The sequence below is a fragment of the Leuciscus leuciscus genome (assembly GCF_965113295.1).
Source record: "Leuciscus leuciscus genome assembly, chromosome: 2".
Classification (NCBI taxonomy): domain Eukaryota; kingdom Metazoa; phylum Chordata; class Actinopteri; order Cypriniformes; family Leuciscidae; genus Leuciscus; species Leuciscus leuciscus.
The window spans coordinates 27,208,894-27,236,746 of NC_138726.1; the positions used below are offsets into that span (position 1 = coordinate 27,208,894).

The 27,853-nt window shown below is 38.8% G+C and overlaps 1 protein-coding gene across 2 annotated transcripts; it reads right to left on the reverse strand.

Annotated features, from left to right (window-relative positions):
* Positions 1–1,782: 1,782 nt before the first annotated feature.
* Positions 1,783–25,626, reverse strand: lingo1b (leucine rich repeat and Ig domain containing 1b). Of its 2 annotated transcripts, none has more exons than XM_082161881.1 (2): positions 25,332–25,626; positions 1,783–4,587 (listed from the first exon to the last, which is right to left on the reverse strand). In XM_082161881.1, the coding sequence occupies exons 1-2, from the start codon at positions 25,341–25,343 to the stop codon at positions 2,734–2,736; spliced, it is 1,866 nt and encodes a 621-aa protein (XP_082018007.1). In that variant the 5' UTR covers positions 25,344–25,626; the 3' UTR covers positions 1,783–2,733. The 2 variants fall into 2 exon arrangements, with proteins under 2 accessions (XP_082018007.1, XP_082018006.1); XM_082161880.1 differs by having other exon boundaries at positions 1,783–4,590.
* Between the last annotated feature and the right edge of the window lie 2,227 nt (positions 25,627–27,853).

Consider the following 27,853-nt stretch of genomic DNA (forward strand, 5'->3'; position numbering starts at 1 on the left):
AATCTGACATAATAAAAGACTGAGATGTTCCCTTCCCCTGTATTACAGAAACACTTACCTCACAGACGTCACAGCTCAATGTTAGATTGCATTCCATATAGCCTGTTGGATTAACAAAACATGATAATTTTAATAGTAATCTACAGATTACAATGGCAGAGATCTTAATTATGATGAATTACAGTGAGACTTTGTGCAAATTTGTTCAGATATGTTGGTGTCTAAGACTGTTAATTCAGTAATTACTACACTGTAAAAAAAATATTTTTCACAGCTGTAAATTATAATAATAAAATAAAATAAACGATTATTGGACATTTTACAAGAATTGAACTATTTCGGTCTTTCCTCTTCAAAATTTCACCTTTAATCCAATGTGTTAATTGACGTTTCTTTGTCATTATTGATGAAATTTACTAGCAATTTATTAGTGAAAATAGTTTAAAAGAAAATGCAATTATAGTATAACACCATTTCCAAAAACTGTTCTGAAACCTCCAGACACAAGGTCAAAGAGGTAGAACAGATGAATGAAGAGCAAAAAAGACAAAATAGTTCCCAAAGTAATCCAATAGAGAGGAAATATGCCTCCTTATCTCTTAAATTTAATTCATTTTGTAGTTTGGCTCAGTTACTAAATATTTTAGCCAGCTTTGTATTAACCTGAATTAATCATTTTTGAATTTTTTGAATAACACAGCCTCCATATCGGCTTTGTTCTTAATGGTCTTATTTCACTAAATATTAATCATCTCCATTTTTCTTTTTTGCCTTTCTTCTCTTTGGCATCTGGATGCTCCACTTCCTCTCTTATTAATGTTCACCACTCCCACTCCCTCCCTTGCTGTTGTATTTGCTCATTATTAAAGCGCTATGGGGTTTGATCAACTGTTTGGGAGTCATCTCGGTAGAAAAAGGACAGGAAGATAATCTTACACAACTATCGTTTCCCATTTAAACATGAGGGCTCTGTGCTTAAACTCCAGCTGACACGTTTTCCATTATGCTCCTGTGAGAGATGATGGGTTGTCAGGTTGGTCCTATCCTGATTTGTGCGGTGGCTTTGTCCCTGGTAGCTTTGTCTAAACAAGTGCATTCAAAAACAAAAGCCTCTGTGGATATTTGTGGATTTGTTGCAACATGTTATAGATTACTTTAGAAGGCAAATGTGTGTGTCTGTGTGTGTGTGTGTGTGTGTGTGTGTGTGTGTGTGTGTGTGTGTGTGTGTGTGTGTGTGTGTGTGTGTGTGTGTGTGTGTGTGTGTGTGTGTGTGTGTGTGTGTGTGGTTGGGTTGGCAGGCTTTGAGTTGCAGGAAGCTCAAAATTATTTAACAGAGCAAATAAATACACAACAGTCTGTCGTTGTAGACTAGTTCTAGCAGATCGCACACTTGCGGATGCGTATATGCATGCGTATCCATTCTCAGTACTCTCAATTTTTCTTTAGGGTCAAAACTAATGCATTTCTTAGTTAATCCAATTACCAATTAAGCAGATTCATTAAACCTTAAACCTATAATCCTAGGTTGATTTAACATTTCAAATCCACTCTCACTAACGTTATGTGTTCTATCCACTAACACTGAAATTAGTATTTACAGAGAAAATCAGTTTTTCAGAAAATGTTCAATAGTAATATGGTGTGTGAGGGAGAGCAAAGGGTTTAGCTGCACATTAGAGCAGCGTTGCAATAATCTTCCTGTGTACCTCACCAGCTCTCAATGTTTAATTCACAGAGCAGAGCAAAAGAAATGAGCAAAGACATTGAAGTATAAAAGCTTGTCATTTTAATATGTTTTACAGCCATCCATTGTCCCAAAAACAGCATTGTAAGTGTTCCAAGGGTTGTAGAACACATTTACCTACTGAGCAACTCCTGCCTCTTGAGAGTGGTAGAAAATGCATTATAGCATGGCAAATTGATGACATTTTGATGACTAAATCAATAAAATTGTAAACTTTTCACCAGTAGGTGAATAAAAACTAAGGAGATCTGTCTGATGGAATAGTAGTTTAGTGTGAGTACAACCACAGGTCCAATAGTTTTGTCACATGTTCAGTCAAAGCAAATGGCTTTAAATTCAAAGCTACATCTGGCTTTATGATACTATGTAAGATGTCAAAATTGAAATCGCACCATCAAACCATATTTAATGATTAATACTTGACCATTTAGATATTAATGATTGTCAAGCCTAATCAATAAATCATTTAAAACAATTTGATCTCTTATAAAGAGTTGGTAATGGACATTTACAGTGATTTAATTAGACCTATACAATTTGCATGTATCTAGATATAGCACATGCACTCCAGTAGGCTTAACAACCAATAACGTCTGATCGGCTGCATTCAACCACTGTATTGCCAAATGTACATTGAAATCATTATGTACAGAAAAAGAGACGAGGACAGGTATAAATATATACCGGTCCTCTGTATTCTGGCTTTCACACAAATTTCAACAGGACTATGTTTTTCAACACTTACCCTAACAAGTACACAGATTTTTGAAACCCTCAAATGACCTGTCTGCTTTCCCTTTGAGTACACAATCCCTGCGTGATTGATCTGTACAGTCTGTAAAAAAAATGTAAAAGGCTTTTGTCAGAACATTGTTCTTTTTTATAATTCCATAAGGGGTGCAAAGATTACGCTCTCCTTCCTCCCTCAAGGTAAGTCTGTTGTCAAGAACACCTATTCACGTAATGCACACACAATGGTGATTAGTCTTTTAAATCATCTTCATACTGATTTTGTGAGATCCCTCAGCAGGGCTGCTTTCTCCATCTATTTTCCGTGGCACATACTCAATTTCAATATTTGGCTTGGCATTGCCTTTCCCTCGACTCCAGAGGAACAAGAGCACCAGACAGAACAGCACCACTCCCAAGAAAGAGATAAACCCCATGGTGGTAGCGATAATGAGAGTCTTCATATCGAAGGGAAAGGGATCAATCGCATCAGTTCCATTGGCACTGTTATCATTGGGCTGGTTCGAGATGAAGGCAAAGGTCTTATTGGGCTGATGGGGCCAATTGGGAGAGTAGCTATGAACATGTAGGTGAGCCAAACGGGTGTCGTTACCCCCTGCATTGACAGCAATGCATGTGTATGTGCCATTGTCTTGTATTTGGGCATATCTAACCTCTAGGGTGCCATCAGGAGACACCGACAGCCGGCCAATGCTTTTAGTAGTGATAAATTGCTTTTTTGGAGACTGCCACATAATCATGGGAGCAGGGTCTCCATCTGCTTGGCAAGGGAATTGGACAGTGGTCCCCTCATCCACAAATTTATGAATGGCTTTGTGATCTCGGATCTTAGATTTCTGACAAGTAAAATAATTTGTTGGGAGAACATCTGGGAAGTCTTTAAATTCTTTACCCTGCAAAAACTCTGGCATTTCACAAGATGGCTGCTGGCGGTTGAAATTAAGTCTCCATCTACGGCGAAAGACCCAGAGGAGACGACAGTCGCATGCCAAGGGGTTGTCATGAAGAGCCAGTGTCTCCAGATTGCCGACAGAGTGAAAGGCAGACTCCTCTAAAGTGCTTAAACTATTGCTGGATACATTGAGAACCCGAAGGTAGTTGAGTCCTCTGAATGAATAAGGCTCGATGCTGACTAGACGGCCCCCAACCAAGTGAAAAGCCTGGAGCCTCAGCAAATTGTGCATTTTGTTGCCCTCCACAACCTCAATCGGATTGAAGGACAGGTTGAAAAATCGAAGGTAAACCAGGTGTTGAATGGCCACGTAAGGGACGGCAGTGAGATTGCAATTTGTGATGCTCAATGTTGTGATGTTGAGTCCATGGAGGGACTTTGTGGTCAAGGTTTCTAAAAGAGGCCAGTTTGCTATCTCTAAGACTTTGAGTCGATAAAGCCTCCTGAAGGAAAAGTCTCGAATGATGTTGATGTTCAGATGCCGAAGCCTGAGGATCATCAGGTTGTGAAGATGACTGAAGGCCTCTGTTGGCACAGAGGTCAGGTTGCATCTTTCCATAGTGAGCTGCTCTAGGCTGCTGAGGCCATGAAAAGCTCTGTGCGAGATGAACACCAGGTCGTTGTCCCCCACCTCCAGCTCTTTCAGGTTGTAGAGGTCTTGAAACACGTTGTCCAACAAAATAACTATTTTATTCTCACTAATATCTAACCGAGTGAGGTTACTGAGGCCAGTGAAAACACCCTGTTGAATCAACTTCAGCTTGTTGTTGCGTAGTCCCAAAGTTCGCAAGCCAAGGAGGTTGATGAAGGCCCCTGGTTCAATGATGGAAATTATGTTCTCATTAAGCTGTAGCTCCTCCAGGTGTGGGAAATTGAGAAATTCCTCAGGATTGATGGCTTTCAAGCGGTTCTTGCTGAGATCTAACAGTCGTGTATCAATGGGAATTCCCTCGGGGAGGGAGATCAGCTTCCGCCGATGACACACAACCGAGCGCTCTTGGGCACTGCACTCACAGCGAGAGGGGCAGCCAGTGGCAGAGCCGGACAGCACGGTACCCAGCATCAGGATAAGAATAGGCTGCCAGCACGCCACCAGGTAGCTGTGCCCACTTGCCTCTCTGGCCACCATTTTGATGGTAACCTGCTGAGAAAAAGAGTAGAGAGATTGGGTCACAACATGGACAAAGTTCATTCCACTAAAGCTAAAAGAAAAAAAGCAAAGGAACTGAGAGACAATCATATTGCTCCTGTTCTTAAAATAGCAAGAGATGGTGTTGGAGAAAATGCTGACACTTAACAAATGTAACAGACTACTGCACTGGAACATGCTGCGTAAAGGCAACTCAGAGCTTTGATTAATGATAGAACAGAGGCATTAAAAAGTAAACGTCTGTATGAGAAAAAGAAAACAACCATAAACAACACTGGCCATAGAGAAGTATAGCCACAGATATATATATATATATATATATATATATATATATATATATATATATATATACACACAAGGACATATGTTGGACATGTAACTTGTTTTTTCCATTCTTTTGATGGTTAATGGTACTTTTTTGCATTCTAGTGCAGAAAATACATTTTCAGTAATGGCTTAGGATCACCTCAAATTAGTAATGATTTAAGCGTACTATTGTAGGTTCAATGCAACCTTGAGAATACACAAAACAATAAAAAGAAACAATAATCAAACATTCCTTTGAAATGAAGCATGGCATAATTCTAACTAGTTATAACTTAAAACTACATAAATAATAGATGGTAAACTATATATTGAAAAAACATTACAGCAAGGGAACTGAAAAACTATTTGGTTCTTAATAGGTGAAATCTAAATAAACTTTGTCTCACTACTATTTTACCTTCAAACTTTGCTTCCTAAATTGATTGAGTAAGCTCAGTCTTGATCTCATAGCCTCTTTCAGCTATGTGCGTTAGAATGATCGAGATCTTTGTTTAGGGCTTGTGAAGAGACTCGTGAAATATTGACAAAAAGGAACTCAAGACAGAGAATTTGCCAAAATGACACACAAGTTGCATTCGATGATGTACGATGTTGCTAATGGGACTAGTCAAATACAAATCATGTTAAGTGGACAGGGCTGCTTTAATAATTGATTAGGTTAACATTAAGTAGCTCCCATTTGTAAAGCAAGTGAAAGTGACCCAGAGTTATATACTTCTTGCATCAGTGAATTAAAATACATTTTTGCAAACTCAGTGGATGCATTAATGATACTTTGTAGGTTCAACAGTAGAGTGCATATTTTAAAACACATGAATTGAAAATCTAATGTTTAGCCAACATGTATTTACACATTTGCAATAGAATATCTCAAGGGCAGCTATTATCATGGCTTTTGACAATATTTTAATTCAATATAATTTTCCCACACTGAAAACTACACGATACAGAAAGAGTGTTCTCTGAGAGAAATGTACAACACAACTCACAGGACTGTGAAGCGGCTTAGGCCAGACTAGTTTGATAGAATGAAACTGCCTGCAGAAAGGGAGTGAAAGTCTACTTAATGGATAGATTTGCTGATTCCATCTCTGAGTGTTGTCAGGTGTGTCGGTAATGTGCAAGATTCTTTTGAGTTCCGGTGTGAAATTAGGTGAATATTTTCAACGATAACAGTTTCATATTAGTGCTCCTCAGCTAGATCAAAAGGACCGTTACTGTCAAGGGTGCTTATCCCTCATTCATCTATCGAGTGTGATCTGCATACAGTCGGGGAGCAGAGCGATCAGGCTACTGTGAGAGAATTACTACATCGATTAAACGACTAGTGTGGCATGAAGAGGTGTGAGGGTGAAGGTCATGACGTAAACAGAGCTGCCAAGAATGGGATGTTTTAATCACGCTAAATCTATCTCGATCTTCCCCCGGCTGAGCAGGCATCAAGCCTCCGGAGGCACAACAGGGTTGTTTAAACTGTTATCATGTGTGACATCTCCTGCGATGCAAATTTTAGTTCAATTTGCATGTCTCCTGAATATCTGCCAAACAACCACCTTTGACCTTTAACTATAATTGGGGGGATTTGTCTGAGGAGAGAACAGGTCAAAGGTACTGCCTCATTAAAAATTATTGACAAATTTGCTCGGTAATTAAAAAAAAAAAAAGCAAGCAAAAGCAGATGGAAATCACTTTAAATTTACAGTGGGTCTCTGGTGTGATCACAGTTTTCCTAATTAAACATGGCCATGGCTTCCAATATATAAAATGTTGTATTTTGTTCACTGTTGTGGTGTCACATAGTACTCCCACAGGAAGAAAATAGCTCTGCTCATGGGCAGAAATGTGTACCTGTTTTACAACTGATGAAAAGTGCACTGTAAACATTTGTGCTGTTATTTCTTGGCCTGCAATTTGCAAATGTTTGCCAACGGGCGAACTGAAAATGATAATTTCAATAAAAAAGAAAAAACTAAAAGTCTAATTAACATGAACCACAAATGTTTTATTTTTTTATTTTTTATTGAAATGATGGTTTACGCAAACACACACACACACACACACACACACACACACACACACACACACACACACACACACACACACACACACACACACACACACACACACACACACACACACACACACACACACACACACACACACACACACACACACACACTTTTCCATCTTTATTCCTAATCACTCTAACCTTTGTTTTAGCCCAAATGCTAAGGTATGCAAATGCTTTAAAACTAATTTGGCCTCTGTGGTCAACTGGTGGCAATTGAAAAGCCACTACACAAAGTGTTGGATTTATTATCCAATTAAAAGATTAAATCATCACTCAGGAAGCCCCCATTCTGTAAACATACAAATCAAAGTCTGTCAGGCAACTATGAATAATGTATGAAGAAGGAAAAAACTGCTTCTCTCTGTTGCACTGCCAGAATATTGCATTGACGGAGTAATTCTCAATATAGTGAAATCACTCACATGGTCAATAGCTCATCTTATTAGTCAACACCCCCGCATGAATTTCCATGTAGAGAATTGTGTCTTTAAAGGCATATCTACCTCAGGGTACTTTAGTGTAACCAACCGTTCCTGGCATGGAATATATTCAGACAGAAATGTGTGCCTTTAGCCTGATTGATTTGAAGAAAAATACAGTAGTCAATGAGAGTCATTCTGCATATGGGAAAAGGGAGTAGCGTGCTTGTATTGGATTCTTAAAGTCGAGCCAGTTCTGTAACAAGCATGCACCTCACTATTAAAAGGCCATCTCTGTCATAAATGTAGTGTTCCCTTAAGAAGCAAATTAAATGTGCAGTTGTTTACATTAAAAGCGTGATATGTTGAGTATGCATCAACATTCCCATTTTAGAACAGCGCTAAGCATTCTCTTTGTTTAATAATTACTACCCAGCGTTCAGTCACAAGACAGGCTGCTTGCCGTTTTAAAGTGGGTTGCTCTCCTAAGATCTTTTCGGTGGAAATTTCATTTTCTCCTCTGTTCTTTTCCCTCAGTAACATGGGAAGGTCATACCCATTCAACCCTGCCCGCTAGCTCGAAGGGAAGAAATAAAGTTTATTTTAACATAGTGCTCCTCTGAGAGAGGGACCCTCAAATGTAATGCCCTATTTTGCCATATTGCAGCATCCACTGTGCCTCACAATCAACATGGCATGGGTTTGAACAGGCGAAATGCAGAAGACTGTTCAGTTAAGTTCAATCAGTCAATGAAATATGAGCAAGTTAATTGACAAGTCCATATCCGGTTCATGATGAAAGGGTGTGCAGCCTTGCTTTTCAATTATCTGTTGTCAGCATGTGGGGGGAAATAGCGAGGCTTCTTTTTCACAAGGTGTCTTCCGACTGATGCCTCCTTCCTCTACTAATGGAGGCCTAGATCACTTTTAGATTACTGCACCTTCCCAACACTCATGAAGTTAATAAGTGTTGTGCTTCAAAGATTTGTCCTCTTCTTTGCTATTTGTTACTTTCAGGGCTATCTGTCAAGCTAGAGGGCAAAATCAATTCTGCCTCCAACGTTGGAAAACCGAGCTATTTATCTGTTTAAGCTAGAGACCCTCACGGAGAAATTAATGTTTAAGGTTGAAGCTCTTAGCAAATATGAGTATTTACCTTTGTCAACAACAAACAATTGTTTTTCAGGGACGTATTGTTTCAAGGCTTATTACACCGATGAAACTAAACGCGCCCGTCACAGTGATATCAAGATTCATCGTCATCTGAAACCACAGAAGATGGCTATCAGTTGAATTGATTTTATATTTTCATGTTACACTGCTCATGTGTATGAGTGCTCACTGGATGATATTCTGTCTCTCCCACTCATGTACAAATGTAATTCAACCCAAAGGTCCATCATCCTGCTCTCTCTCCCACTCCATCCCCTCTGTTTCATCCTGGCGATAACCTTGAGAAAAAATATCACGTCGGACCAGCTACGCAGCCTCTCTATTTTCTCTCCCTGTTCACCATCGTACTCTTGACCTTGGCGGTGAGCCTCGGCTTGACCAAACAAGACAAATAAGCAAAGCTTGGGAGTGACCCACTTGCAGATCCCTATTTATTTGAGTTTTACATTCAGTATAGGCCAGTAGTTATTATGAGTCACAGAGTGTCAAAATGATTGATGACCCTATAATTGATGGTGACCTCTTGACCTGTGGTGACGTCTTGACATTTTTGCCACGCCCCGCGGACCACCCAAGTCATGCCCTAGCGCTGACCTTGTCCCCTCCATGCCAGTGTCACCTTTGATCTTGGGTATCATCCGGGGCTGAAAATGATGTATGACCAGTGACTGGAATTAGGGCTGGGCGATAAATCGATTTTATCGATTAACTCGAATGTGTAGTTTACGTCGATTTGTTTGAATGAAAATCGGTTTTCTCTTTAACATTTGCCGACGCTCCCCTCTGGGCTCCTGTAGTTCCGAACGGGCTCAGCCCTCCCCCCGCGCGTTTGCCATAGAGATACACAAACAAAGTGGCAAATGAACAAGACCGCGGCACACCCGCCAAAAAACAACCTACAGTTTAAAAACATTTACAAACTGAATCCGCAGGGCTGCCAACTGCCACAAATTCACTGTGAGACTCACGCAGTTCTCACTTTTTACATGCTCTCACGCCACACATCCATTTTCTCACGCAGAGAAAAATTGCAAACCAAAGAGGACACCGACAGACAAGACAGAGCAGGTTACTTTTGCAATGAAACAAATTCTCAGCTCTCAGATTCTGTCAATTTAATTACAAAATTCAAACAATGAATACCGTTTTGGCGCTTGTAAATGTGACGTGACAGATCTCTGACTAAGAGGCTAAATAAACATGAATGATCAATAGGTAATTTGAAAGATACAGTTCAACTTACCGAAATTAAATAAAATCGATCAATCAGTGTTTTTCAACCACGGAAAGAGCTCCATAAAACAGCTTGAGAACAATATGTCACGTAACGTCACATTTACCTCAGGAAAGTAATTTAATGACCATAGCACGTTAGTTGGACTTAAAAAAAATTGCTACAGAGAGGAGTATTTTGCTAAATATGATAACTATATTACATAGGCTATTTATTATATTTTTACCTATATCATTGAAAAATGATAATGTTGTTATTATAAAAAAACGCATTATATTTAATTTAAGATGTAATTTTTAACCTTTAATAATAATACCAGCTAACAGGGCTCTGTATGTTTACAGCATTAGGTGAGATTTTTTTCTTCTTTTTTTGTGAAAAATGAACATGTATCTACTGTACCTAATATTTATCCAAAGGAATCGATATTGAATCAAGATCAGAATCAAATCACAAGAATTGAATTGAAATTATGAAAGCAATAATAAAAACAGTAGCACACCAGTCATCAGGGGAAGAAGAAAAAAAAATTAAATCAGGAATTTTGTTTAGGCCATATTGCCCAGTCCTAACTGGAATGTCTATGACCTCGTGAGTATAAAATGTCCATTGATAAATTTTGACTTGACTTGAAAATCTTGACTTAAACTTAAAGTATATTTTTTATTTATTAGGGGTAGGCCTATGTAAAATAATTTGAAATTTGAAGTGTCACAAGTCATCTCACACATGTTAAATGTTCAATAATTTGTTAAGTTGTAACTGTGAGAAAATCACCACATAGGCCTATCTTCAGAGAGAGAGAGAGAGAGAGCAACAGTGACTACGTTTACATGCAGCCAATAACCCGTTCAAAACCGGGATATTAGCAATAACCCGGTCGCGCACGGCCATGTAAACACCGGCAAAAACCCAGATATGCTCATATCCCGGTTTTTAAAAACCCGGATATGATCCCTGGGGTACCCCTTTTCTAACCCGAATATTTGTTCATGTAAACGCGTATCGGCATATCCCCATCAAAAGGAACATTTATTTGTGTTCTGCGCATGTTCTATTCGCAAGGAATCTTGGTCTTTTGAGTATAGACGGCGCATACAAAAACCCGCATGCAGTATACCGGAAGTAAACAAGAAGTAGAGGTAAACATGGCGAGACGCAGCACAGCACCACACTTTTGGAGCGAGGAGGAAAGCGCAAACAAAGGCGATCGCTATCTGCCCCTAACTATTCATTATCCGCGTGCTGCTGCTGCTGTTGTTGTTGTCTTTGGATACAGGAAGAAGAATCGGAAATGACGCATATTGCGTCTTAAGGTTGTCCGTACGTCCAGACGCTAACCGTGCATCGCCGTTTACATCGGGATATTGCCAATTGATTACAAATTCCATGTATACAGGAGTAACTCTCTCTGCTCACGCATGTAAACGGGTTATTCCGAATGTTTCAGAAACCCAAATAGTGACCTTAACCCGACCATAATCCGAATTTTAACAGCTTGTAAACGTAGTCATTGAAAACATTTAGAAGCTGTGATGCCCCCCATTGACAGGGTGCTTATAAGTTCCTTCTAATCACCGCCACATCTTCAGAGAAAGAAGTTCATTGACAATCATTAATGACAGCTTCAGGATATAGGGGGACAGATAGAACAGAGCCTCTGTGCATCATTTCACTCACAGCATATGTATTGTTAGTCTGCTAACGCCTTTCCAGAGCGAAAGTTTTGTTCGTACTAAATTTATTTAAAAGCATAATCGTAAAAGTTTAAATATGATCTTTTAAATTAAAATATTGTTTAAAATAAATCTTTAAAGTTTTAATACATTCGTATCTTCTATTTATCTTTTAGAAGATTACTGTAATGATTTTGTTTAATGGTGACCTAACGTATTTTAAGTATATATATGTACCTTACGTTTTCCGAGCGCTGAAGAAGTTGTTCATGCAATGATAAAAAACTATCCAAAAAGCAAATAGTTGAAGTTGTCATAAACAAAACACTCCCAGATCCTTCAGGAATAAACTACAGTGTGAAATGAAGCTTCATAACCTCACAGAGACGGGAGGAGTTACAGACCAGGGATGCGTTTCCCGAAAGCATCGTTAGCCAACTATGGTCGCAAGTTCCGTCGTTATCAGCATAGTTCAACGATTTGGTGTTTCCCGAAACCATCGTTCCAACGAACGTTCGCAAACAGCATCGCAAACTTTTGTTTGGAACGACAGCTCTCGAGCTGTCATTAGAAGCATAGTTTCTAGTTTACATGAGATGTAGACTGAATAAATCCTTATCTTTAGCAAAATAAGCAAGCTGGCATTCAGTACAACCCGTGTTATTTATTTAGAATACATACAAATGTAATTTACGTCTTTTAGTTTGTCAAGAGATTTAAAGCACCGTTTCTGAAGACTGCACATGTGCGAACGTGCTCTACTATGTAAGAACGAGCTAAATATTGAGTCTGGTAATAAAGCAAAATAACTGAGAAAAATTAGAAATGGTCTTCAGATGCCATGTCTGTAACTTATATGACAAAATCTAGCGTTAATTCGATCTCAAACAGATTAATTAAAATAAGTTATTAGTCCACCACGTGCGAGACGTCATAAACCAACGTGGTTGAACGATACTTTGCGACATACGGTTTCGGGAAACAGTCGTGACTAGCTAGCTGATTTCTCCAACGATGCATCGTACTATGGTAGTTAAGCAGCGAGCTATAGTTGTACGGGAAACGCACTGGGGTGCGTTTTCCGAAAGCATAGCCAACTATGGTAGCAAGTTCCATCGTTATCAGCATAGTTTCACGAGTCACGAGTCAGTGTTTCCCGAAGCCATCGTTCCAACGAACATTCGCAAACAGCATCGCAGAGTTATGTGGTTGGAACGACAGCTCTCGACCTGTGGTTAGAAGCATAGTTTCTAGATTGCATGACATGTGGACTTAATAAATCCTAATCTTGAGCAAAATAAGCAAGCTGTCATCCAGTACAACCTGTGTCTTTTATTTAGAATACATACAAATGTCATTTACGTCTTTGAGTTTGTCAAGAGATTTAAATAACCGTCTTTGAAAACTGCGCATGCGCAAACGTGCTCTACTAATGGCGCTTTTCCACTACACTAGCTTTCCTGTAGCTCAGTGGTAAGAGCATTGCGTTAACAACACAAGGTTGTGGGTTCGATCCCAGGGGATTGCACATATCTATGTATAAATGTATAGGATAACGCAATGTAAGTCGCTTTGGATAAAAGTGTCTGCCAAATGCATAAATGTAAATGTACACAGTACCAGCTCGACTCGGCTCTGTTTGGTTTTCCACTGTGTAAAAGTTGTACCTGTACCTGCTTCCAGGTACTTTTTTTCGTACCACCTCCGGCGAGGTTCTAAGCGAGCTGAGGCGATACTAAAATGTGACGTGAAAACACGGCAGACTGATGATTGGTCAGAGAGAGTCACTATTAACTGCGTCATCATTGCACGCGCCAGACGGAGTATCCTGAATAAAAAACAGCAAAAACAAAAACATCCAAAAACAGCATACACTCGATTTCCTCCATTGTCCTGTGTGTGTGGGTAGCGGGTGTGTCTCGCGCGTCTCGCGTAAAAGGTTAAGTCACGGCAGTTTCCTGCGGCGTCGCTATGACGACCAGGTACTATTGTGGAGGTACTATCTGCAATGGAAAACGGAGCGAAAAGCGAGCCGAGCCGAGTCGAGTCGAGTCGAGTCGAGTCGAGTTGAGCTGGTACTGGTAATGGAAAAGCGCCATAAGTGCACTACGAGCCAATGAACAAAATAAAGCAAAATAACTGAGAAAAATTTGAAATAGTCCTCAGGTGCCATGTCTGTAATTTATATCAAAACAGCTAGCATTAATTCGATCTCAAACAGTTTCATTAAAATAAGTTACTACTTCACCACGTGCGTGACGTCATAAACAGGCCCCGCGCCACGAGGGGGCAAAAGGGGGCATTGCCCCCTCAGATCTGATTTGTGCCCCCTCAGTTTCTTTTTTGTATTCATGGTTTCAAATGAAATGTTTAACCTTTGAGCTGTATCCGGTTTGGTCCCATATATGGGATTTTTATGTCTGTGCCGCTGAGAGTACGGTCCCACTTATGGGATTTAGAATGTTCAGTGACGTGACACAACTGCCAGATTCAAATTGTGCTTTCGCGCGTTGGTTGGCGCTGAGCCAGAGACGGACGAGCTCAGCGCTGTCATACCACAACTATGCAGTGTTTTCAACCTAATAATGTTTATTTTAGGTTTCAGACATTTAAATACACATAAGCACGAGTAAAACAATAAATTTTGGAGTTTGTAAAATACACACTGATGTCTGTGGAAGCAGCAATAACAATCCATTCAAATATAATTTGCCGACGTGTGTTATTCACATCAGACAAACATAGTGGAAGTAACTATAAAGTTTACTCTATTCTTCTCGGAGTTCACCGGCCACTTTCTTGCATGTATTTCGGGAGAAACTGATGACAGACAGGACAGACCGATTTTATCATCACTGCATTGGTTACCTATAAAGTTCCGTATTAATTACAAGGTATTGCTACTGACTTATAAAGCCCTAAACGGCTTAGCTCCAGTCTATTTAACGGATCTTCTATCGCCCTATAATCCATCGCGCTCTTTAAGATCACTAAATTCAAGGCTTTTGGTCATACCTAGGATATCCAGAACCACCAAAGGAGGGAGAGCATTTTCACATTTGGCTCCAAAACTCTGGAATAGTCTTCCTGATACTGTTCGTTGCTCAGACTCGCTCCCCCAGTTTAAAACTAGATTAAAGTCGCATTTCTTCAGCCAGGCATTCATATAATCCTACAGTTCAAACTACAATCCGGCCTCTAGCTCATAAATGCCAGAGGAGAACTGGCCCCCGACTGAGCCTGGGTTCTCCCAAGGTTTTTTTTCTCCATTAGGTCACCTGATGGAGTTTTAGGACACCATTAGGTCACTTGATGGAGTTTTTCGGTTCCTTGCCACTGTTGCCTTTGGCTTGCTCAGTTGAGGATATTTTGGGGATATTTAATTTAATTTTATCAATCAATAAATTCCTCTTGAAACAAACTTTGTTGTATTATTTTAATTTAATACTGTGAAGCTGCTTTGATACAATCTGTATTGTGAAAAGCGCTATACAAATAAACTTGACTTGACTTGACTTGACTCTCTAAACTACGGCGCAAAGAAACATGGTGGCGCCCATCTCACGTTATCGATCAAGATTATGTATAAAGGTTTTTGAACGACCAAACACACTCACTTACACATTTTTGAGAATCGGGATATCAGATAGTAGATGACAGGGTAAGCAAGTTTGTGAATATTTTGAAATAAAAAAGGAAATAAAAGCGATCTGTCATACAGTGTTATTGTGGCTGCGGTGTGTCACGTGACAAATATGAAGCGTCGCCATGGAAACGTTAAGGGGGAACGTTCTAATATACCAGTCGCCTTGAAAAAACTCACTCTGGGGAGTCAGTTAGAATATTTTATAAAATTGTATAAATTTTATAAATAAAATCAAGCGTGAAAGGGTTAATATATGCATAATAAATTACGCTGGCTTATATTTTTATTAAGCGAGTTATCAGTGTGTTTTGTTCATTGATGGTATACAGTTAAGCCCCCTTAACAATTTCACATGCCCCCTCAGTCATTTCATCCTGCAGCCGGGCCTGCATAAACCAACGTGGTTAAACGACCACTTTGCGACAATATGGTTTCAGGAAACAGTCGTGACTAGCTAGTTGATTTCTTCAACGATGCATCGTTTTTTTTTATTTTTTTTTTATTAAATGCCAGTCACATACAAATAATAGATTTTAACAAAAAAATACAGACAATATTCAAAATTCAACATTACAACAAAATAAAAAAAGAAAATATAGTGCAAATTAAAATAAATTATACAAGTAACAGAAAAAGAAAATAATATAAAAGGAAAAGAAAAAGAGTATGAGATCTTCAAATAAATAACCTAAAAGCTTCACATAAAGAACGTTTTTCAACGATGCATCGTACTATGGTAGTGAAGCATCGAGTTACGTCATTGTACGGGAACGCATCCCAGATAAGCCTCTGGGAGTTAGTCTGCTTTTCCAGAGTTAATTAAGTAGGAATGAATTAAATTCCTACTTAATTTAATTAAAAGCATAATCTTAAAAGTTTAAATTAGACCTTTTAAAAGATTGTTTAAATCAAAGTTTTTTTTAAATCGTATATTCTATTTATCTTCCTAGAAGACTGTATGGTAGAAATGAGTTTGCATAAATTTAACCTAAGGTATTATTTTTACTAAACAGCGTCTGCTCAAAAACGTACAAATTTTAAAGCAAAAACTGTGCTTAGTCGTCTTAGATCTTATTTATACAAATTCAAGCAGTATTCCATGCAACATGAAACACGTTGCCAAAGTTTGTCACAATGTTGTTGTTGTTGTTGTTGTTTTGCTTTTTGCTTTTAAGAAATCCGTGGACTCCACATTGCTCTTATTTAGATTAAGGTGTTTCATTTAGAAAATCACCACACATTTTCAGAGTCTCTGTGGTCCATGACGCCGCATAGCCTAAGTAAAGTTTGTCTTGAGCGAATATTTGATTGTACTCGTCTTAATTCAAAGCATGATCTTACTTTTTCTACGGTAGCTATGATCTATTGCACGTATAAGTTGTATATTATTTTTACTTTTCTTGTATCTTCTGAACTATCCATAATCAGCATGAAAACACACAGGGTGAAACCCTTTACTGAGAATATACTATCGATTATCTACTCAAAATATATGTAGAATTTTAAAATGTTAGCATTTGTTGATGTGACAGGTTGTCTGTTGGCTGCATGAACAGACTTTGGGGAGAGCTGATGATACTATAGCAGGAAGCGTGCCCTTTGACCTCCTTGATTTTGGAGGCTTTTTTGTTAAAGACACTACAAGTTAGTCCTTAATTTCAGATGTATAAATTACAAAAAAGCATTTTTCAACCGAGTGAATCTACACATGAGAGGTCTTCAGAAGTCACGTCTTCCGGGGTCAATGGGTCTCCTGAGAATATTTCATTTCCCTCAAAAACCAAAGATTAAGCTAAATGGCACTAGTTTCCAGCTTTTTCTTTTATAAAATGTACTACAAAAAAATTCTACAAAGGTTCAATTTAAATTAATTTCCTAGCAAGTCGAAAGTAAAAAATATGATATATAATATGTCTGATGCAATGTTTTTGCAAAGAAATAGGTGCTTCAATACTCCAAAAAGTTCAACACACAATGACAGCATTAAGGATGGTCAACGGTTTAGGTCAATTGGTGAAAACACTGCATGTGTAAGGTAGTTTTCCAGATTTTCCCAAAATCAAACTCTTTTCAAAGGATAATCTATCTTAAAAGTTAGAATAAAACGTTAAAACCAAACATATCTTCATAACCTGTTGTGTTCTGACACAATGCCATTAACTGGTTCTTTTTGTTTTATAAATTTACTTTTCTTATTTATACAAATATCAGCCTGATAAATATGGACTTAATACACGATGAAACGAGATAATCATGCTACCAAATATGTCTGACACAAAGTTTTAAAATACAACTAAACCATGATAACAGATGATAACAACTTTTTTTGACAGATCTACGGAAATGCATGTTGATTACTAAGTTTCAGGCATAGTGAAAACATGCAATGTTCGAGAAAGCTAATATTGGTGTAATCTTTGTGAGGTCTCACCCACAAATGCAAAACTTTGTGTTGGGTGATCCAGGCATAGCTTTACTAAAAGAAAATATTATGGAAGTCATTTTCAAACTGTAATTATACCATATTTTATTTATTAATATTATGGTTTCATGTTGATTTAAAGTTTTTGTTTGTTTGTTATTGTTTTAACTAACACTTCAACATCCAGCACAAAATTAAAGAGATGTATGAGCTAAGGATGTTCTCTGACCCCAAATAAACAGATAATGGAATGCTCACAATCTACAATATAAAGTTAGATATTCTCCTACTTATGTGTGTAAATATTTGTGCTTAAATCTTTGGGTGTATTTTTACACGTCAACATATTTTGTCACACTGTAGTGATGCAAAGTTCCACACTCTTGTAAAGCCTATGGACTAACTTTAAAACATAATCTTTATACAGGAATCACATGTGTCCAAAACATCCATGTAAGATTCAAAAGACCAAATCACTGAGAAAAGAGGGTTGAAAAGCACCGTTTATAATAAATACACAAAAGTTTGCAAATTATGGTTTTATTACTCCACTAGATTTAGTCATCTTGTTCAGATAGCACTGTCTATCTATGATGTGGAATCACACAAAGTATTAACACGAAAAGTAAGTGCATGCTGTCTTACACTTAAATGATTAAAACAGAATCACATCTGACTATTGCACTGAGAGATCCATATTCATTCGAGCTTAAGGCTGCTAAACACAGTACCGGTAAAAACTGCAGATAAAATTGCACAACAGTAAATTCTAGAGGTCAACATGCTAAAAAGTAAATACAACATGAGCCATTTAAAACAAATACAGAAAAGCCACTTGTGATAATTTTTGAATGTTTGTAATTGACATTTTATATACTAGTTGATTACGCTGTTTACATCTTGTTTCTTTTTCTTTTTGTACAGTTTGCATGTAATTGACAGTCCTTCTATACGTGAGAGTGTTTAAGACTATACAAATCTTCTTTTTTTTTGAACATCTTTCTGCTGTCTACGAAACATCGACATGAAAGATGAGTATTGCTGTTTTTCCGTTACCTATAAAACTATTACACTTCAAACTCATCTTACTATTACACTTAAAGATGTGCATTTCACAGCACAGTCATAGATACACAGTTATTTTGTGTATGTCACTAAACAACAGTTAAGCTAATGAATTACAGTTGATAAGTGGTATTTTTACGTGAAAGGTGGGATGATTAATTTTTTATTCTGTCCACACCAATACTTTGACAACAGAGTTTTAGGCATCAGTCTTTTGGCCTGATCCAGAAAACAGAAGTTGTGTTTTATGTATTAATAATTGTTCTTCTTTTTATGAAAACATGTTTTGGCCTCATCAGCAGAATGCTGAAATGTTTCAACATATCGTAAATTTCAATTGTTAGATAAATTATCTAACTATCAACAGTTATATGTGAAACAAGCTCAGTCACATTAGAGTTGGATTCTTGTTTATATTGAATATTGTTATTGAACCGCATGTTTAACAGTGCTAGTGTTCTTGGCCTCATCAAAGTTCACACAAGTCACAAAGTTTTCACCGGAGCATACCGACTCTGAAACAAGACCAAATATTAGCATGTAACATTTTGGACATCTTTCTTTTTTATGCATCTTTGATTTTGTTTGCATTTGTTCTTAAACACACCGCTTAGAAAATGTTTACCAATTTTTAACATCACCATTCTCAATCTATTGCAGCGTGTCTATTTTCCTTACACTTTGAAAAACAATCTTTGAAAAACAACTATGTTTTCCTAGAATGTCATCAGCTGGTAGACATTTCTTGCGTATGTCTATCTCACATCTATCGCAGTTGTTACCTGCACCACCTAATCTACAGCGGAAGAAAACATTTACAAGAGTTGTGAATGTGCGTTTGTATGTTGAAATGTATGTTATTAAATAAAAAATGCCACGAAACAAAGACAAAACAACATCAACATTCCAATTGGCACTCTGTAAACGCAAATGAGTGCTTCATTCAGGGATTTAACTTCCAGTTTAGATACAACAATCATGAAAGAACAATGTTTTACATAGTAATTAATAACTTGTTTTGATCTCCAGAGAGTTATATACTTTGGGGGAGAAAAAAAAAAAACATTTACAGTAAACAGCACAGTTTTTGTGCTGTTTTTTAATAACACAGTACTATATCAAAGAAATAATAATTTGTTAATGGTGGGGTGATTCATCATGATGTAATTTTTTTAATATTTAGTGAGAGAAAACACATTAAACACTGATTCAGGTTAATATTTTGGTGCATAAAAAACTTTTGTAGGCTTTTAATTCTGGTCAAATTAAAATTCATGATTCATACATCATAAAAAGACTCTATATTATTGATATTTCTACTCATTTGAAATTCATAAATATAAACACAGGAAGAATAAACACAAGAGAGAAATAATAAAAATGGGCTGCGTTTTGAGGATGGTCCGATGTGAGCCACATGCAAAAAAATATTTGGAATCACAATTATAAAATGTTTAATTTTGCTTTTATTGTTATTACATTCTTTTAGAGATGGATTAAATAATGATTCATTTGTGCTGGCAAATGATACCACATAGTATAATGTTATAATAGGCACAACAGTCTAATAGAAAGCTACTGTGAGTTAAAAGTAAAGCGAATATAGAGTGCAGCAACTAATTGGATATACTAGCCTGAGGGAGTTCATTTTGTTCATTTTTCCTATCTATTTATTCATCATCCCTTTCTTTCTGCCTGTCGCTCTCTTTTTCTCCCTCTCTGGTATCCCTGATCACACTGAACACATTTCACAGTATGAAGTGAATCTGTGGTTAACAGCTATCTAAATATTCCCAATACATAAATAATTATCTACTAAATTGCTGGTAAGTTGTCTGCTCTCATGCAATCTGGTTGTGAAATGGCACGGGTGACCCATTTGCTCTGTGTCTGTAATGTTCAATTAATTTATACCCTGAGAAATATTTTATGGATACAGCTGGAGTCAAATTCGCTCGCCGAAGTTCTACGGGATCATTGGCAGAACGTGATTTCACCAACATCTTTGTTGATCCTGGAACAACATTCCAATTAACCAAACAGATTTGAAGGACAAGTTTAGAGTTTACAGTATGTCAAGTTTAGGCTTACAACCAGGGTTAGGTGCTTCTACATCAGTGTTATTCACCTATCATTTCCCTCTGATTTTAGGAATAAGTTATGGGTAGGGTTTAGGGGTAGGATATGGTTATGTTTAAATGTTCAGACAGGAATGTTGTCCCAGGATTAACAAAATATGTTGAGCCAGGAACACGTCTAAGGCTACGTTCAGACTTTTTTTTTTGCTCATATGTGACTCAGATCTGTTTTTCTAATGACAGTATGAACAGCACAAACCACATGGAATCTGATCTTTGTGATTCCGATTTGTGCCACTTGTGATCACAATATGTGATACTAAATCCAATACAGGTCAGATGTTTTGCAATGCAACCACAGTCTGCAACAGTCATATCGGAATTAATGCGACACTCCAGAGCATTATTCGTCACAATTCTGCGCTCATGGGAGTCACTTCAAAGATTTTACATAACCAAAGTTATCAAGACAGTTGCGATAGGTAGTCAGTGAAGGACAGTGATCTGTCAGAGCTCACAACAGTGACAGCTCATACAAGCAAAACACAAGGGCTCGTATCATAAATGTTTAAAAACTCAGCTCTCTTTTTTCACATCCTCGTCTTTGTTTGTTTTTTATAATGTCTGCGCATAATTTCGCTGGCCTTCACGGCAGATCACACTATAAATAAACTTACTTTAATGTTTACTTCCGTACGACAGCGTGCTGCGTGACGTCTTTTTTATCGTTCTTTTGCGCATACAGGTCAGTTCAGGACCATGATGTTTGCACTGGAATCTGATATAAGTTATATTTAAGACAACAATGTGAATAGCTATAAAAAAAATTGGATTTGAGCAATAATTCGGAATGGAGCACCAAGGCTCGCAGAGTGAACAGCCTAACTCAGCAAAATCAGGATGTGTGAGATCATTGTCAGATAAAACGTATTGTTTTATATCTGCTTTGCTTATGTTGTACCTATAACTGACTAGCATTCAAAGCATAGTGGAAAGATACACTTTGTTTACAAATATTTCTGGATGCTAGGTCACTGAAAATAGTGTTAAGGCAGCCCAAGTTGTGAGTAGCAAATCAAGTCACAACCATTCATCACAACATAAGCAGGTGTCTTTATCGGTATTTACAACAGCAGTTAATCAGTGAGGACCTGAGCCAAATCAATAATCAGCCCTGCTTGCCCCATATATTTGTCTTCTTCTTACCCCACACAAACAACTTCGTATACCAAATCAGCTTGGGGTTTAAGCCTACGGATTCAGCATTCAAAGCAGAAATGCATCTTCCAACTGTTTGCTTCTATTTGACTCCTCTCTTTTGATCTTGTTTTTTGATGACAGTAAGATTTAGATCAAAGCCCAAGGCTTGGAAAGCTACATTCCACTAAAGGAAAAACTAACATGAACCTTGATGTCGAAACATAGAGAACTCTAGACTTATTGAAGCGACAATGTCAAGCACTGCGCTGAAATTTATACCATTTAAACAAAGGGTATGACTAAACTGTCAAAGCGAGGCTTTCGCATTGAGATGAATATTAAATGGACACTTTGTATATGGAATTCAGTATAGCATGCTGTAACAAGACTATAGAGTGTCTTTTTATATTAATACATATTTCCCATGACTTCCCAGGGCTTGATTGTACTCTAAAATCATTCAAATCTGAAGCAAAAATGAAAACCGCCATATAGAAAAGATGGCTCAGACCGAGAGCAACACTCTTCATTGTGCCGACTGGTGGCCTGGAAGCTTCATGCAATCATAAATTGAGTAAATGACATGAATGTTTCAACTCCAAGCATGGTTGAGATTGAAATAAGTTACGACCTGTCATCCGAATATTGGTCTTCTGACTAACTGCCGATGGAGCAATATGTGATGTTTGCAGTTTAAATATGCATCCTTCAAGGGCTGGTAATGAAACAGATGCACTGTGTTTCTGTCTCTTACTCTTGACAATAAAACACATCTATTCTTTGTAAGCTGCATCAAGCATGTGCCCTCTTATCACTCGGCTGAAACATTATATGTTATTTTAGCCCATGGTCTGGCTAAATTTCCAAAGATACGGCTGCTGTCAGGTTCCTTGTCATGGTGCGAAGTCTAATTGGGCCCAGTCCCATGTCAATCCTCCCCTCAGCTTTCCGGTAACGGTTAATAATAATTCCATAAAGTGTTTTTCATTCCTCATTAATGCTCTTGAGATTCACTTTAAATTCACCGCTACCAGCAGGCAAAGCTGGTAATTACTCCAACCACTCTTCCTCTTTTAAACACAGGGCTCTTTGTTTTGGGTTTAATTGAAACAAAAGAAGAGAGAAAATGTGGAGAGAATATAGGACACCCGTAATCCCAAAAGCAATCTAGCTCAAGCTGAGCTCCTTGGAGTTCTTTATCAATGGTTCTATTAGGAAGGGGCTTATCTCACGAAATTAGCCACGGGATAATCAGTCTCGAGCTTCCTGAATTATGCTAGCATTGTTCCTCTGACCACTCCATCCGAGGCTAATAATTTGATTACTCTGACTGATACAATCAATGATATCTTCCTCTCGTCTTTCACGAGGCGCAAATTTTGCAGATGATGGGTGGAGATACGACACCAACTTCTCCAAAACGACAGATAGCATTTCTTCAAAGATGTAAACATCATTTTCCTTCACATGCACACGTAACCCTTAGAAACGGGGTGGCAATAAAGTAAGGCATGGGCCTGGTCTCATATTTTTCTACTTTTTACACAAAGCTGTTATGATTAAATTTTAATGGGTGAGTCTGCTGCAGTGAAGCGACTCTGTGACCTTCTGAATACATTTGTGGGAGGCTGGAGTGAGTGTGCGCTGTCTGATATGTCACTCGGTCGCCTCTCACAGCAGCCTCTTGCTGGCTTTCCCGCTATGTACAGCCCTATTTCACTAGTCCCTCATTTTGTGTGACAGAAACGAACCGCTGCGCTGATGGCGTCCGATTCTTGCATCCCTTCACAATGAGGACAAATGCACGCCTGGTCTGTCTATCTATGCCACGGCTGAAAGCAGGCCCTCACTGAGTGCTTAAAAAAGCGTATAGAAGAGAATGAATAGGGAAGCAGAGTGGGATGTGGCAGGTTCGCAATCGGAAAGGATCTGAATTTCAATGATTTTGGGGATTTCGGCCCCTTTTTACTGCCTGGGCTGCATCATTTACAAAAGCTGTGAAAATGAGAGGCTGACAGGCACAGGGTCTAATCTATGTGTGAACCCATGGCACAGGAGCGTGAGGTGATGCAGTTCTCCTGTAGCACTGCCTTATCTTGTTTCATCTTCTGTTTGTTATCAGACTGCAGCATTATCATAATGGCTATTACCACCAACTGAGAATCTACTCGATGGGGAGATTGCCTTTTTACACAATCACTAGAATACTGAAACATATCTCAATGTAAAGGCTGTCTTATTTGTATCACTATTCAGTGCTGAATTTTTAGCCATGGCATTATGTTTTGGCCTGGATTTCTCCGCTGGCAGCTACAGCATCTTCAGAATGTGGCCAGGATACTGTTGCCATGCAGTTGTTTCATGTTCCAGTCTTCCTATCCAACACAAGCCTATATGCATATTGTAGATGCATTGTGTTTTGATTGATAACCCTGTGTTCGCGGGGGGAGGGGGTTCAGGTTTTTGCAGAGCACATGGTGGATTTGAATCTGAGAATCTGCTCACACCTTGTCTGAACATTTTTGGCCTCTATATATGATGGCTAATGATATAAAAATGTATGTTTTTTTTTTTTAATAGATGTGCACTGACAATGCACATTTACATTAGAAAATATGGATAGAGGGATCTGACAGCTGTAAAGGAAACCAATGAGAACACTGAGATAACATGAATCTTTGATGTATCCTGTAAGGCTCCTCTTAATGTATTTTTGACAGCTTGCCAAGATTAAGAAATGAAGTGTAATGTTGTTATTCCTTTAAACGCCACATTAGCTGCGGAGGAAGTTGCTTCCAAGCAGCAAAAAAGGGAGATAGGAAAAAGAGAGCAAGAAAGAGAGAAATGAGTTAGTAAGTGTGTGAGAGAAAGTGAGAGAGAGAAAAAACAGGCAGAAAAGAGGCTCTATAATGAGGTCTGTGAATTAAAGACTCAAACGCATCGAAAGCAAAACATTATTTTCTTTCATAATGCATCCTGTAAAATAAAGACCCTTGAGGTATAAACCATGACAACAGCACCAAAAATACACTCAGAAGTCTAGCATACATACAAGCCTGCACCATAGACAACATGTATTATAACCTGGCCATGGAGAAATACAAATTATGGGGGGTAGGATTGAGATTTTTTTTAGAAACATAGTGCAGGTGAAAATATGCATGAATGCTTACACAGACAGATATTCATTTGTAGCAAATGACCCCCTCCCTGTGCATTGACAGTCCACGGTATTTGGTCCCATGTCCGATTAAGAAGCATTATTCAGCATCTTTCTCTCCTGAGCCTGTGCACTATCCATCTCGGACACATTTCCCACCTAAAATTCACAATTCCCAAAATTCTCATATCCCCCTTTCAGCCCTTTACAGGATCTCGGAGTTCTCAAAACGCTTATCTGGCACTGAATGCAAACTGCTCTTACCAGAAACGTCATGCGGTGGAGTCTAAATTTGGCAATTCCATTCTGCCGGAGTGCAGCTTGGATCCGAATCGCTCCAGAGTGGCAGGGTGGCACACAGGAGGCCTTTGAAGAATTTCATGAGTGAGAGGAAAAACAAAAACGGCAAACAATTCCTCAAAGCAAGCAAAGGGTCCAGAAAATTCTCAGAGTGTGGAGCACGGGCAGCTACAGTCCACAGAATACATGAGAGTCTGTCCCAGATGCAGGCATGCATGTAAACAGGAGTGCACCCGTTCACATATATGCCATACCCAGCAGAGCGAGAGCGCGAGTGAGGGAAGAAAGATGGAGAGGGAGGAGTCGAAGCTGTGCAAGGTGGAGGGAGGAGCTGTGGCGCATTGAGATGGAGAGATGGAGGAGACGGAGGGAGGGGGGTGAGAAAACCTAAGAGTGGCAGGCAGAGACGGATAAGGAGTGAGAAGGAGGGGGGAGGAAAAAAGAAAGCAGCACAAAGCTCAAAACAGGGACAATGTAACTAATGAAATTCAATTCTCCTGTTCATCAGACCGACTGCAGCAGGAAACAGGAGCAGGGACGGAGGGATGCCGGCATGGGGGGTGGGGGGTTGACACAGAAATTTGAGTATACCTTTGTGAAACCTGTCTCTACCTCGCCGTCATCCTGTCAGAACATGGCGATTAATGCCGGGCTTTTATGCAAAAGGCAGCGTTCGTCAAAAGCAACCGGGAGCTGCAATGTGACAAATGGATGACTCATGGAGGTAAACAGGCAGGGTGGATAAACAACAGCCAATGGAGAGAGAGTGAGTGAGAGAGCCGGAGACACAGAACGAGAGAGAGATGAGGAATTTGGCCGAATGGGCTGAGTCTGCTTAGCCAATAGCAATAGTGAACTGCAAGGTCAGTCTATGGGGGATTCGCCCTGCGGGATATAATCAGGTGTAAATCCTTGTAAGTCCCCACACCATTATACTAAACAATAAGCAAGAGGCGGTGGCGCGGCAGGTAGGGAGACGTGCGAGATTACTGGTGGTGGGGGGGATAATCAAATGCAGATTTGATGGGGGTGGAGGGGAAGGGTGATGTGGAGCACGAGGCACAGGGGTTGTTAAGCAGCACAAACAGACTGAAGAGGTGCCTCAATATTACTCTGAGCGAAAGGGCAGAGGAGGAAGACGAAGAGCAGTAGAACCGACCCTACGTGTGTGAGGGATTTATCTCCGCACAGTACAACCAGATCAAGGCACGATCAGGGGGAGTGAGAGTGTGCGTGTGTGTGATCCGTTGTGGATCTGTCCTAGACGTTTTGTTAATGCTCTAATCTTCCCATGGAACACCAACGCAGAGCTGGCAATGGTGTGACTTATTAGATGAGCTGGTGTGTGGTATATGGCACCAGTCAAGGTTCTTGTGATAGAATTATCACTACATATTACAGGGCTGTGTGTTACAGCATTGCCAGTTCCAAAGGGGCTTTTTGAAATAATATTCACTGCATGGATTCTCTGATCAAGCTGCTTTTTTGAAGCAGACAGACAATAAAAGAGCAAAACAGAAGAAAAATTGTATAATCATACCAAAAAAAACAAAAAAACATTAGTACTGAAGTGCAATGGTAAGAAGTAGCAGACATATATAACTAACTTTTAATCCCCAATTTGTGCTTTTTGACACATTTAGTTCACAGAAATGACCTGCTTTGACCTGGCAAGACATGCTGAAAGTCTCAAGAGCCCATGAATCTTTCCTGTGTTGACGGAATTTTCTATGGAAATAAGAAGAGTGGACGGGACCTATTATAGCCTTTAAACCATGATTACAGTTGGTTATCAAATGGCTTTGCTTCAGTACCTAGATTTTACTTTAGACAGTAAGTGATGACCCAACCAAGTAAAACCACTGTCTTGCAGAGTTTAGCTCCAACCCGATTTAAACACATCTGAACCAGCTAGTTAAGGTCTTCAGGATCACTAGGGTTTGCAAACTTCCCTCCGAATAAAATATTAAACTATGACAAACAGTCAGCTTAAGGTTGAACAAAGTATTATGCTGTTATATCTTAAAATAATTTATATATTATACACGAGTTGTGTGGGGTGGGGAGTAAATTAAGCATGATCTGATGTAGGGTATATGGAGCTGCCTGTATGAGTAGACTCACTCACTCGGGGATCTGTACCTTCGTCCATTTGATGTAGTGGAACGCAAATGGCAGCAGGGATTCACCCAAGGGAAAGTATTTCGAGAAGTTTGCAAATGTGCGTTTGAAAGTGGAACGCATTATCAAAACTTACAGACAAGTATGTTGGAGCAGGTTGGAGCTAAACTACAGGAAGGTTGTACTCAAAGATGCCAAGCATACAAATGGCCTTAAAGCTCAAATATAAACTTTTAATAATAATAATAAGTTTAATTTGTATAGCGCTTTCCCCAAGATCAAAGCGTTTTACAATCAATAAACAAATATATAAAAAATAGGACAAATACAAGGAACAATACAGTATACACATCAAACAACACAGA